General features: G+C 49.6%; 1 protein-coding gene across 1 annotated transcript; it reads right to left on the reverse strand.

Moving 5' to 3' along the window:
• Positions 1–3,745: 3,745 nt before the first annotated feature.
• UQCRC1 (ubiquinol-cytochrome c reductase core protein 1) lies at positions 3,746–12,692 on the reverse strand. Its single transcript, XM_085072625.1, has 13 exons — positions 12,547–12,692; positions 12,017–12,157; positions 11,468–11,554; positions 10,338–10,467; positions 9,385–9,583; positions 8,724–8,803; positions 8,459–8,574; positions 7,918–8,061; positions 7,015–7,175; positions 5,941–6,026; positions 5,405–5,493; positions 4,798–4,873; positions 3,746–3,982 (listed from the first exon to the last, which is right to left on the reverse strand). Exons 1-13 carry the CDS (start codon positions 12,616–12,618, stop codon positions 3,918–3,920), a joined length of 1,446 nt encoding a protein of 481 aa, XP_084928751.1. The 5' UTR covers positions 12,619–12,692; the 3' UTR covers positions 3,746–3,917.
• Between the last annotated feature and the right edge of the window lie 410 nt (positions 12,693–13,102).

Here is a 13,102-nt window from a genome sequence, read left to right on the forward strand (position 1 = left end):
GCAGATCCTCCTCCAGGCCCCACACTTCAAGTAGCTTTTCTGGGCATCCCCAGTGATGGTCTGAAAGGGCATCAAAGCCAAACCTCAGCCTGGCAGCCCCACTAAAAACCTCAGAGCCCCGAGGAAGGAAAATGTGTAAGGGGAAAGGACAAAGAAAGCAGGGATTTGCATGGAAAAGTGAGAACCATCCAACCTCTTTGGACGGCATGTGGGGTAAAGCAGGTTTTAATGAGGGTGTTCAGGCCTCCAACTCACCCCTTCCAGGCACACCACAGCAGACAAAGACAGTTCCTGCTGCCATGGCTCATGCCTCACAGCAGCCTGGGATGGCTGTTGCTGGCAGTCAGGCCTGGATGGGCCTTTTGTCCACTGCTTTTCCACGCAATGAAAACACTAAAGCTTTACATGAGGCATTTCCTTTTCCAAATAGGAAACAAGATTGCTAGATATGTGTCCAGATACCACTGCCCAGTGTTCCTCTCTCCTGGTGTACAAAGTCCCAGCAGTGCACAGAAGGGCAAAGTGAAGTGCAGGAGCCCTGGTTAGGACTACCAAACACCAGGTACCGTCCTCAGCCTGGCAATCCTGCAGCCCCACTGAGTGACACTTCATCATGGGCAGAAGCCATCCCTTTCCTGAGCAAACCACACTAGACAGGGGCTGGATGGGGGAGAAGGTCCCTGGTCACAGCCATGCCAACCCCTCTGTCAATCCTAGCAGCAGGGGTCTGAGCAGAGCAAGGCTCCAGCAACACAAGACACCACAGAGCTGCACTGCTGCCCTGTTTTCTAAACCCCACTCACCCATGGCTCCCACTGCCATTTTTCACCAGCCTTGGCCCAGCAGCAGGTAGAGAAGCTGGCCCAGAGAGCTGTGTGCTCTCCTCCCAAAAGCTCTCTGGCACTGATGAGCGGCACAGCTCCAAGCCTCTCATTTCTGTGAAAGCCTCCCTGCAGCTCCCTGCTTCCCCACAACAGGCTTGGCTCAGCACCCATGATGAGTATCAACTGTACTTTCCAGGGTGGGTAATTAGTTCAGGTGAGGCAACTCTGACAATTGGCTGCTGTGGCCCCTCTCTTGGCAAGCACCCGAATCCTAAATAAGCATCTCACATATCAAAGGGGCTGCCTGCTCCAAAGGCAGATCCACCCTGTACATCTGCCCAGCCCTTGGAGCCCTGCACTGGGGGCACCAGCAGCTCTTCCTGCAGAGACCAGGACAACACGTAACACTCAGCACAGCACTCTAGTGAGTGTTCCCCATTTTCACTGCTAGAGTTTACATTCCTGGAATAGCTCTGTGTAGTGGAGACAAGCCACTGAAGTGCTGTGCAGGGGACTGCAGAAAATTGCACAGGGTGCACACAGCAAAGCACAGTATTCTCCTTTCCAAATTCTCCCATTTAGCAGCCAACAGGGGAATACGCCAAGGTGTCATGGAGGAAAAGCAATTGCATTAGCTTGGAAGAGGGGACTTAACCGAGAGAGGGTAAGACCGTGCAGAAGGGGAGGGTGCAAAGGCCAATTCATATACCAGGCTAAATTTATCAGCACAGACTAATGGGATCCCAAGTAACCTTCCAAGTGAAGTAGCAAAATAAAACACTTAAGCCATTGAAAACTAAACTGGTCAAAGAGCCCGCTGAACAATCCCGCATTGTCCATGGAGCCAGGAAACAGATTTATTAGGTCACCCAGGCCATCTCCAGTTACAGTGAACTTGGGATGCTTCTAGGGATGGTTCCAACTCCCTCCTCTGGCAGTGGCACTGTCCTTCACTGGGCAGCAGAAACTGCAGGAAGGGGAGAAGAGAGGTCCAGCAAAAGATCTCTTTCAAGGTTCAGGAAAAGCTGAGGTAGGACACTTCCGTCATGCCAGACATTTCCCAGTTTGGATTCCCTTGGACTGAGGCTACTCTAGTGGAGGAACAGAAACTCCCCCAATACAGCTCAAACAGCAAGAGACCTGCCAATGAGATTAGAGCTTCAGTTCCTCCAGCATCAAAGCATTCAGCTGCCAAATGCTTAATGATTCTGCACCAATTCCAGTTACACTTCCCAAGCCCCTGATAAAGCTCAGAGCAGAGGTGTCTTTGCCAAGCAGAAACACTCTTGACTCCTGAATGGGTTTCCTCTCCTCACCTTTTAGATCCCCTGTCTGAATGCTTGTTGCTTACCAAGGAAAAAAATTACATGGCAAACCTCTCAAACCTTGGAGTAGGCGAGAGTCGTGTTTCTGGAGGCATAGACTGCCACAGCACACAAACACAACAGACACTACAAGGCAGAGTGCCATCACAACTGCAGCCTGAAGATGCCAATATCCTGGGCACAGCTCAGCCTTGACTCCTAACAGGCACCCAACAGCCCTCTGCATCCAGTGCCACTAACCAGGGCATGGCTCCTAGTTCAGATACTCTGAGTTCCACATGGAAAAAGCACCTACAAAATCCATTTACGTCTGCACAAGCCAGGAAGCCTTCCAGAGCTGCAGCCTTAGGTCAGAAGTTGGTCCTTGCTGAAGTGCTGGGAGCAAGGCTCAGGACAGCCAGCTGCTTTTGCAGAGAAACAGAGCAACTCAGAAAGCATCCGTTGCTGAGGGGCTTGAATCTGTTCCTAGAATAAACTTGTAGAGAAGAGCCTGAGGAACTAATTACTCAAGGAAAACAGACATTCCCAAAGAGATACCTCCAAAGAAGAAAACTTGTAGGAAACGCTAAGGCAAGGACATACACCTACTTTTCCTTGTATTTCTCACCAGCTCCAAAGCACTTTGGAAAATCACCTGGGAGGGGAAAATACATAGCAATGGAAGACAAAAGGGGATTACAGTTTGACTGCAGTCACAAATCCAAGACAGAATCATTTACTGGTTCTACAAGGCTGGAGGCATAAGTGAGCTCGTTTAGTTTTTCAGCCCTCAGTGCACTTGTAACGAGCCAGAGCTTGTGATGATAGTTAAACCCAAATTGCATCAAGAACATTTAACAGTTTCAAACTTGCCTAGTATACGCAATGGGTTCAGACACACTGACTCTCTGATCAAGAATCCAGATTCAGCACAAGTGATTTAGTACACTGGATTAGTCTCAAGTGCAATGACTAACTCTGAGAAACTTTTACACTATTTTTAAATCTCACTTGTCAGGGCAGAACCTGGAAATTAAGTGAGAACCTAAGAGACATTTATCCCAAAGAGAAAAATCAAACAGGAGTACCTTGAAGCTTCCAAGGTTAGCTGTGACAGGCTAGTGCCACCTGGTGGGAAACTTGCTCCACCCCCTTGCTCAGTTTCATGCTTTCTGTTCCATGCTCCAAGTTCCCAGAGGCAAGACAAGAGAGCAACAACCAGCTAAACACCAAAAAAGCAGAAAGGACTGGGTAGCTCTTCCAACCACTCTGACCTCGAGATTATCTTACGGGCACAGGCCAGTCAGCAGCTTCTCAGTTATTGCATAGCTGAGCCTGACTGCATGGATAGTCACGTATAAGAAGAATGTGTAGACCAACACTACCACTACACAATAATCTCTGCTCATTATTGAGCTGGTTTAAAGATAATACAGAATCCTAAGATGAGAGGTAACGCATCGCCATATAGAGACATACGAGTTATAGTAACATAGCTCCTCTGGAAAGATGTTTGTCTATCAACAGCTCCAGCTCCTCACATAGCATCTCCCCAGTTTGGCAAGATTAACAGCATCTACACACACAACCCAGCTGGACACAGCAAGACACAGCTGATTCCCAGCAGAACCAACTCCACATAGGATATATTTATTTTTGTACATTTAACACGGAGAAGACAGCTGTTTCGAATGGACTCAGCTTGCCCGTGGTGCCCAAGACATTCAGTGCCAGAGGGAACCTGTCACAGTCCACAGCTTCATTATTTCCAACCTGCAGGCAACACATCCTAGAGACGGACCCAGTACATGCCACTGCGGATGCGGTTGTAATCCAAGAGCTGTTCAATGGGACCTGAGTGAACAGAACAAGTGTAAAGTCACTTGGAGACATAGTTAAAAATCCCTCTGCAGTTTCCCACAGTCTTTAAAGCAGATTATGGCAGAGCAGCCTGTGCTTGCAATCCACAGCAGCTTTGCACAAAACCAGGCAGCTACAGCTCAAACTTGCATCAGGAAAACTCCTGACAGAATAAGGTGTTTTCTCACACTGCTCTAATGCACAGTACAGCTCCACACACAGGTATCAAATACAGGGAGGCACCAAGTCATTCCAACTTCCTATTCAAAAATTGTCTCCCTTTTACAAGCTGCTCCACTTTGAAGGCCAGAGGAAACAGCTGCAAGGAGGAGGGGAATTCACAACACACAGGAAGGAGGCAGCAGAGCAAAGCTGAGCTGCTTAGGCAGGTTTTCCGAGAGGAATTTGTCCTTGGCCAGACAGACATGCCGGAGCAGCTCAGGAGAGTCAGGTCCCTTCACTTCCCTTACATAAACCACCCTGACCCCAGGGTAAGGACACCTGGCAGACATGCTGGGCCCGCACCCAGCTACAGGGCTCCCAGTCTTAGTCATGGCTCCACAGCAGGCAGAGGTGGGAGGACAGCCAGCAGCTCACTGCCACTGAGTCTCCATCACCTCCAGGTCTGATCTCCTGGCAAACCTGCCTTGGCACACCTCATGTGCAGAGGTAGGAAGATACCAGTTAAGAACCAGAGTGGTTTAAGGAGTTCAGGACAGACACATGAAGACTGCCTGCAGCTCAGTTCCACTGAGCTCTTGGCTCCATCCTGTTTTTTAAGCATGTACTGATTGTCACATACTACTCACCAACTGCTGCAATTGCTGGGCATTTGTCATAAATGTATTTACTGCAGACATCTCTCACCATTCTTGCATCAACAGCCTAATAAACATCAGACAAGCAATTAATGACTCTTCCAGCAGATCTGCACTTCTCGAAGTTGCAAGTTACTGTTGCTATTACATATCAAGGTCATTAAAAAGCTACAATCAGACCCTTGCAGCCATCTGCACCAACTGGCCAGCTCTGGCTGCAAGGATGGCTAAGGTCCCTACACAGTGCATTCTTCGGTGGGTACAGAAGACAAGGCACTCATTCATAGAGTGGATGCAGAATTACACAAATTAGGTGTGGGACACCACTAGGAAAACAATTAAAGGAATTTCAAGTTATGCTGCTTAACACAGTTGTATGCCCTCTTTCTGGGATGGACTGATTCCAGTCACAGGGACACAGGATACACTGCTTCTGTGCCAGAAATTCTGACAGTTACATCAGCGTCAGCAGGATTACCACCTGGACTCCAGGCAGGCTGATTAAGGGATAAGTAAGTCATGTGTTACTGCAGCAGACTAAGGCCAGACAATGCTGACACCAACCACGGTATCCCAGCCAAAACAAACGGATACCTACAGAAATCCTGGCATCCCACTCCTCCATGGGGATACGGCGTCCGTAGTGCAAGAGATGGCTTCCAATGTTCTCACACAGTCGTGTGGTACCTGGATGTTGAAGATATCACACGGTCAGTGCACCAAGAAGTCTTCCAGAATTGCACAGCCTGATCGTCAGCCAAAGCACAGAGTAGAAACTCTAACCACTAAATTGTCTGCTAAGGAAGCAGGTAATTCCCACTCTATGCAGCTCCATCGGGAGCTAAGCAAACACAGATTGCTTCACTGGTCTCCAAAGTGTTACAGCCAAGGCAGACCAGTTTGAGGGTCTCAATTCTTAGGTCACCAGGCAGTATGTCACTTGTTGGAGCACAGCAGGCTGGGGTCAGTTGCTTTGACAATATGACAGGAGGAGTGTGGAGCAGGAAAATGAAGTTTTGCCCAGCATCTAACAGCAGAACTGCAATGTCAGGTACAGATCCTGCTCCCCAGGAGATGCACAAGCAGTAACCCTCTAAAAGTTGGACAGTGGTCAATCCATAAACCAGAACATACCATCCAGCTGAGCCACCATGGCATTTCGAAGATAGTTCTTGGCTCTTGTCACCTCTGACTCTGTGGCACTAGTGCACAGACGCATCCTGGAGAGGACATGGAAAGACCATGAAAGCACTTAAAGACGTTTTTCTGCTCAGACAGAAGGTGAATTCCTCCCTTTCCCAAACCTCCTCAAAAATAAGCAATTATCAACACCACTTGTCTTGCAGGCTGACATTCATCCTCTATCTCCACAGAGCAGCTAAGACCTGGGGAGCACTGAACAGCCGGAGGCAAGAGCTCCAGCTCACAGGCAGGGGTGAGTTAATCGCTGAGTTAGACTCAGAGATTCAGCAGCCCTGGTGCTGGCTCTGGCTGGCCCAGCAGCACACGTTGTGCATTGCCCTATCACAGCAGAAGGAAGGCATGTCAGCCATTCCCAGGCATGGCAAGCTGCTATGGAAACTGATGCTGAAAGAACAAGACAGCTCCACAGAGTCCGTTTGGACTCCAGCTGCTAAATCCCTTCTTCCCCTGCCAACGGCCACATCTCTGGGGCAAGGGCTCACTCCACCTGCTCCACACACAGCACAGCTTGTAGCTCAGATGTAGCCTTGAACCATTACTGGTTCATGGACACAATCAGATGGACAGCCAGAAGGCTCCCAAATGCTGGCATGACTCCAGCAGTGGATCATTCATCAGCCACAACACAAGAGCCTGAGCGGCAGGAACTCTGCCTGCTTTGCTCAGGCTTAACAAGACAATGGAGATATGCCTCTTGGGCACCTAGGAAGGCCTTGTATTTAAGGAATGATCTCATTTGTATATCAAAAAACTCCAAAGCCTTGGTGCTAATACTTGAAAGCATGAACAAAAGACCTGAAGAGCCCTAAGGGATTAAAAGAACTCCTCAGAAACCACATCCTAAGAGATTTACAGAAACCACTTACAGAATCACTTAACCAGAATGCAAGTTACCAAGAAGTTCATAGAGACATAGCTCTCTGTAGACTTAATATGCTTCCCTGGCAGCTCAATCTCCAAGAGGGTCAGATCTTAAACAGCAACTTGTGCCAAAATTGTACTTACCACTCCCCCTGAGCTAAAAACATCATGTCATCTATGGCCAGAGGGTCGGAGACAAAATGGAAACCGAAGAGGCCGGTGTCAGAGTAGGGGGTGTTGAATGGCTCAAAACTGTGGCAGAGATTGTGCTCCATAGCAAGCGCAGCCACTCTGCTAGACTGATTCTGTAAATAAGGAAATACTGTCAGCCATTTCACTTTCAGCTTCCTCACAGCTCAAATTCTTTCCCACTGAGCTGTTTTCACAAAGACCACAGACAAGACAGAGCGGAACACTCTGCTGAAGGAGAGCTTAATTTAGAGCCTTCATGTGGTCAACAGATGAGAATCACTGCTGGAAAAGCCACAGACAATGGCCTAGGAGTCCATCCAGCAAAACCATTTCCTTTCCCAGCTGCAGATGAAAAGCTGGTATGCACACCACCATAGGAGTGGGAGAAAATGAGAAGGACAAGGTCTCCCAGCAGCAGGGGTTATACAGCACAGTTATACAGGCCAGACAGATTCCAGACGATAATGAATGCAATACTGAGGTTTTAAACAAGTTCCAGTTGCTCTGCAGTTGTAAGGCAAGCTTGCATCATGAGACTGTAGAGTATTCTGTCCTGCTTCCATCACCACCCCCACCGAGTGGTTAGTTGTGAGGGTGGGAATAAGCTGCTGAGAATTCACCAGCTACACCTCTTCCAAACTTAGCAGAAAAGGTTCAGTTTATCTGCCAGCATCACCTCTCAAGAACTGGATTAGCCTCGATTACACTTCTATTCTACTTTCCAGGCTCCTAACCCCTTCACAGCTGGAAGTTAACCGCAACAGCCTCCCCTAAAAGTGCATCCACCTAGGGCCTCCATAGTACTTCACATTAAAAGGTGCCAGGCTCTCCCTATTGCACTCCCAAGATTCTTACCTTCCCACCTCCGAAAGTGCGGTCATAGCGCCCTATGATAGCATTAGCCACATTGAGGACCACGTTGTCTGGATCAGCCCAACCTGGCCCCTCCACAGCAAGAGCAATATGGGCAAGGGGCAGAGCATCATCTCTGGCACGGATCTGGAAAATCATCAAGGAGTGGGGAAGAACTGCATGAACACCATGATCTGTCTGCACCCTGCTGCAACACCAGGCTGACAAACTGGGGTACTTGATGTTACTCCAGTGAAATTAAACAATCCCAGGCAGTACTGAGCAAAAACCAGCTGCTCTGATGTGAGTTTTACATCAGATCATATGAGCAACAGTCTCACACTCCTAATGGATTTGGGTCCCATCTAAAACCCAACACGTGGCAATAAACCCCAAAAACAGAACATGGGAGCACTACCAAGATGGTGCATCATCAGCTCCTCCAAGATGCAGACTTTTTCACTCAGAAGCAGCTATAATTGGTTTCACATTCATTCAGTTGGGCAATAGCTGCTTGTTTTGATGGAGCCCCAAACAACTTTACCTCACTCCCTGTGAAGCGACAGCGTGTGAGGGTAGGCACAGTACTGTCCTTGGATGTAAAAGGCATCCCAGCAAAGTGTTGCTTAGCTGCATCTACCAGCTCTCTGTGGGAAATACCTGACAATGATAAAGAGAGAGATTTGCAGTCTTAAAACAAGCTAATTCAACAAAATTATCTCATTTTACATTAGCAATGTGTGACAGCGAGTTGATCACATCCTTGAAAATACCCAGGCTTCCCAGGATCACAAGGACCTAGAACTTACCTCCAGCAGCTGCCAGGACCATACGAGGTGCCTTGAAGTGAGTATCAATATATGAAGCCAGATCTCCTCGAGTCAGATGTCTGGAAAGAACATAGAGACCCAGAACATCAGCATCTCCAACTTGGGACGAATGAGGTTTAGGACAAGCAAGTTCACAGCGCAGAGACAGCAGTGATTCTCCTTCTTGTAGGGTAACAACACTTTTTAGAAGCGAGACTGCACTGTGTACTGTGTTTGCCCTGTGCTCTAATTCTAGAGCACAAAGAACGGGGACTGTTAGCCAAGATGGAGAGTTAAGGACAGACTTCAATACAGACTGGAGAGTACTGAACCCAGTCACTGAGCTAACACAAGGCCACTACTTTGATGAGCACCCCTAGCTCTCTAATTCCTCTCACAGTGTCAAACTGACAAGTATGGGAGAAGGTTCAACCTGTCCCTTCCAACCTCAGGAAGGGCTTGCACAAGGGGGTCTAAAGAATGTGAGCAGCATTACACTTCCACCAGCACCAATGGGGAAAACACAGGGCACAAGGAGAAGCCCATAGGCTCAGATCACCTCTGTGTACACACGGTGCAGTCACCACACCCAAGAAGCAGCAGTCATGCACCCCACCAACTGAGCCCCTGGGCTGTGCACCACATCCAGCCTGTTGCTCACTTGATATTCTCTGTGGTCCCCTCAACGGTCTGGGCCAGTGCAGTCCCCTGGTAAGCAGTGGCATGAAGGTAATCAAAGGTGACATCTGCCAGGCTGCTGTCCATTTCCTTCAACTCCTTAAGGATGACGCCACGCTCCTTCTCGATCTGAGAATCCTCCAGTGCCAAGTTCTGCACAAGGTCGCCCAGAAGCTCTACAGCTGCAACACAATTCCTACATTAGCATCCCACTGACTGCTACCCAGTGCTGCTGAAGGAACAGACACACAGGAGTGAGCAAAAACCACACTGGGGAGGGGGTGCAATGTAACAGAGCTGAGTGCTACCCATTCCCAAAGCATCTGGGAGGCACAAACACTGGTTTAGCAAGAAGTCTTCAAAGCAGTTTGCCAAGCACCCCTGCCAACAGAGTGCAGGCAACATCTGCAGAAGGTGAGGTATGTCAGAAGCAGGTACTGTTCCAGATACACACTGAATCCTTACAGAGAGTTTGTGATACCTACAGTGTAGCCCAGGTCTACAGTTAGGCCCTGACTTCAAATCACTGCCTCTGGCCAAAACTGACCCAGAGGAGTCAGCATGAGGCAGTACAGAGTACAAGGAGCACCTGCAAGAGCTGCACTGAGGACTCCTCACACAGCAGCTGTTGCTGACCTCAGTTTCTCAGCTCCACAAAACAATCACAAACTACTGAATCCCTCCCATCTTCCCTCCTGGCAATGCAGTGCAGCCTGACATAACTAGAGCTCTTGGTTTAGGGACACATGAACATACAGCCATGAAGCACCACATCCCTGCACTGCTCTCTTCAACTACCAACCAGAACCTCCAATTTACTGCTCTGCTACAACTTCAGTCCCTGCTCTGTTGGCAGAAAGAATGCTTGGGGGTGAGAAACAGAAGCAGATGCACTTGCTTAACCTCCCAATTAGACTTTGCTCCTGGCCATCCTACCTTTGGGCATGTCCTTGGACAAGGCCTTTATGTAGAAGGCAGTCTGCTCACGAGAGGTGTACCCATTCAGATGAGCACCCAGACTCTCCACTTCCTTCTCAAAGGCCGAGCCAGGACGCTTCTTTGTGCCCTAAAGTAAACCAGACAAACTCAATTATGAAACGAACAAACTTCCCTTTAGGGCATAATTAAAGCAATGAAAATAACAATAAAGACCTGAAGCAACAAAACTTGTCACACAATTCATAAAAGCCAAGGGCACATGCACAAGGCAAGAGATTTAAAACTTGGCTTATTTCCTCTAGATAAAGGATGGTTGAAGTGTATTTTGAAAGACCAACACCAACTTTCAATAAAGCTCATGTTTATTAACACACAATAAAGCTGCCTGAAAAAATAAAGGCTATCATCACCACTAACCAACACAAACTCAGCAGGGAAGGAGACAACCTCTGCTGAGACAAAGTGTTTGAACAGCACATCCCTGGAAGTAAATCAAGAACAAGCCTAAACCAAAAATAACCATGTTTCTAGCTCTCCAAGTAGTGATATTCAGAAGAAAACAAATAGGAAAGTATTCTTAATACAGGGTCCATCTCTTAAGGAGCTAGCCAGATGCTGTAGTTGCCCATGAAAGCACAAGTGAACTTGAGTCAGCAAGTCCAAGACTTAGATGTCTTCTGCCCTGTTCAGCAGACACCTGCATAATTTAAAAAGCAAGAACTGTAGACTCTAAACTTTGCTGGACCAGTAAAAAAAATGAAGAAAAATAAATGGCTACAGGAAATGCTGCTTTGAGCTCTCTGTGCTACCCTGAAGAAACACACTACATAACACAGTGCTCTACGTGTGTCATACTTGTTAATTACGTTCTTTCCTTTAAGAGGAAAAAGAAGCAAATAGTAAATAAGAGTTAACTTCATTCATGCATGCTTGCAAATTGCTGTACATTCAACCAGTGAGCACCACATGGGATAGATGCCTTCTGAGGTTTATTTTTATACTGTGTGCAAAGTCTCTAGGACTCAGATGACCTCATTTATGCCCTCTTTCAACAGCTACAGCCTCCAAAGCAATGTATGGACAGAATATTCAGGGCAGCTCTGTGCAGACCTAGCACACCTCCTTACCTTAAAGGCCAGGTGTTCCACAAAGAAACCTGCCCCGTTGGTCTTCGTGTCTTCATAGCGGCTCCCAGCCTTGATCCACACACCCACCTGGCAGCACAACCAGCGAGTACCAACATTAGAGAAAACAATCAGCATCCTAATGACACAAACGTAACAGCAGGGACAAGAAGTCTGCTCTACAGACATTACACTAGAGGCACCAAAATAAGAACAAACTAGGAACTGTTTCCTGCACACACTTTGGCTTTTGATCTAGCAGTTTTACCAAAGCTGGTTTTGCCAGAGAGATAACTTCTACTAATCACTTACTGCACATACAAAAACTGTAAGGCTGAGAAAACGTGTAGAGCATGAAAGCTTGTTTACAGACAATACAACACCAGCCTGTGCCTCCTGCTGCTACATGAATCCCACCTGTTCCCAAAGAGAAGCAAAGGGGTCTCTGTCAAAAGCTCTGGTTCAGACAAGATATGTCCTCTTCAGAAGCCCAGTTGCAGCCTAGGTAAGGCTGATTGTTGCAAATAAGTCCCAAACCTATGTTAAACTTACGGTGCAGGTTGGCTGATTGGACTCCTCTGAGGCTACTCGGAGGCCGTTGTCCAGGGTGGTGACATGGGTCTCAGGGATATTCTGGAGTGTCTGGGCATAGGTGGCAGCACCTCGCTTCCTTGTCAAAGTCAATAAAGCTGCCTGAAAACATAAAGCCTGTCATCACCACTAATCAGCTGTTCCCCCCGGCAGGGCCGGGAACCCAAAGGTTTGAACAGGTGGGAACTCCAGGAAAGAGCCGCACGAACCGGTCACAACCCAGTACCGGGGCGGAGAGAGGACAGCGGGCCCGCGGCAAGCCCCGCACTGGTTGACAGTGACAGGTGCCACAGCCCTCCGCCCGCCCGGCCCCGCTCCGGGCCCCGAGGGGTCCCACAGCCACCGCCGCCCGGCCCGCACCGCCCGCCGCGTCCCCATGACCTTCCCGGCCGGCGCACAGGCGGGGCCCGCCGGCCGCGCCGCACCGCGGGGCCTCCCGCGGCCTGGCCGGGCTCTCCCCGGCGCTGCCCCCGCGGGGCGCGGTGACTCACGGAGGGGCGCGGGCCCCACAGCAGCGCCCGCCCGGCCGCGCTGCCCGCCCGGCACACTGAGCGCGCCGCCATCTTGTTCTTCCGCCGACCCACCGACCGACTGCGGCGCGCCTGCGCGGGGCCGGGGCGGGGCGGCGCGTGCGGCTGGGATCGGCGCGCACTGCGCGGGGCGGGCGGTGGCTCCCCCTGGTGGCGGGAGGGCGCGGCGGCGGGCGCGGGTACGGGGCGGCTCGGGATGGGGGCTCGTGGAAATGGGAGTCCCGGGGGATGGGGATCCCGGGGATTGGGATCCCAGAGAATGGGGATCGTGGGAATGGGGATCCCTGGAGAATGGTAGGGACAGAGGTCCTGGGGAATGTGGGTCCCGGGTCCTGGGGAATGAGGATTCTGCAGATAAGGATCCAGGCGATTGTGTGTCCTGAAATGAGCATCCCGGGGAATGGGGATCCCAGTGAATGGGGATCCCCGCCTACATTGCTCCTTCGGCCGCAGCCCCACGGGCCCAGAGCAGATCATGGGGAGAAATGGCAGAAAAGGGTCAGAGGGAGGATGCTGG

This window comes from Lichenostomus cassidix, chromosome 12 (genome assembly GCF_008360975.1).
Source record: "Lichenostomus cassidix isolate B80296 chromosome 12, HeHo_3.0, whole genome shotgun sequence".
Classification (NCBI taxonomy): Eukaryota; Metazoa; Chordata; class Aves; order Passeriformes; family Meliphagidae; genus Lichenostomus; species Lichenostomus cassidix.

Bases quoted from the DNA above. Each gene is read 5' to 3' on its own strand.
- UQCRC1 (XM_085072625.1), bottom strand. From the start codon at position 12,618: ATGGCGGCGCGCTCAGTGTGCCGGGCGGGCAGCGCGGCCGGGCGGGCG. The intron at 5,494-5,940 runs GTATGTTCTGGT...TTCAACATCCAG, and splicing joins CATGGTGGCTCAGCTGGATG to GTACCACACGACTGTGTGAG. The intron at 4,874-5,404 runs GTAGGTATCCGT...GATGTTTATTAG, and splicing joins AGTGGGATGCCAGGATTTCT to GCTGTTGATGCAAGAATGGT.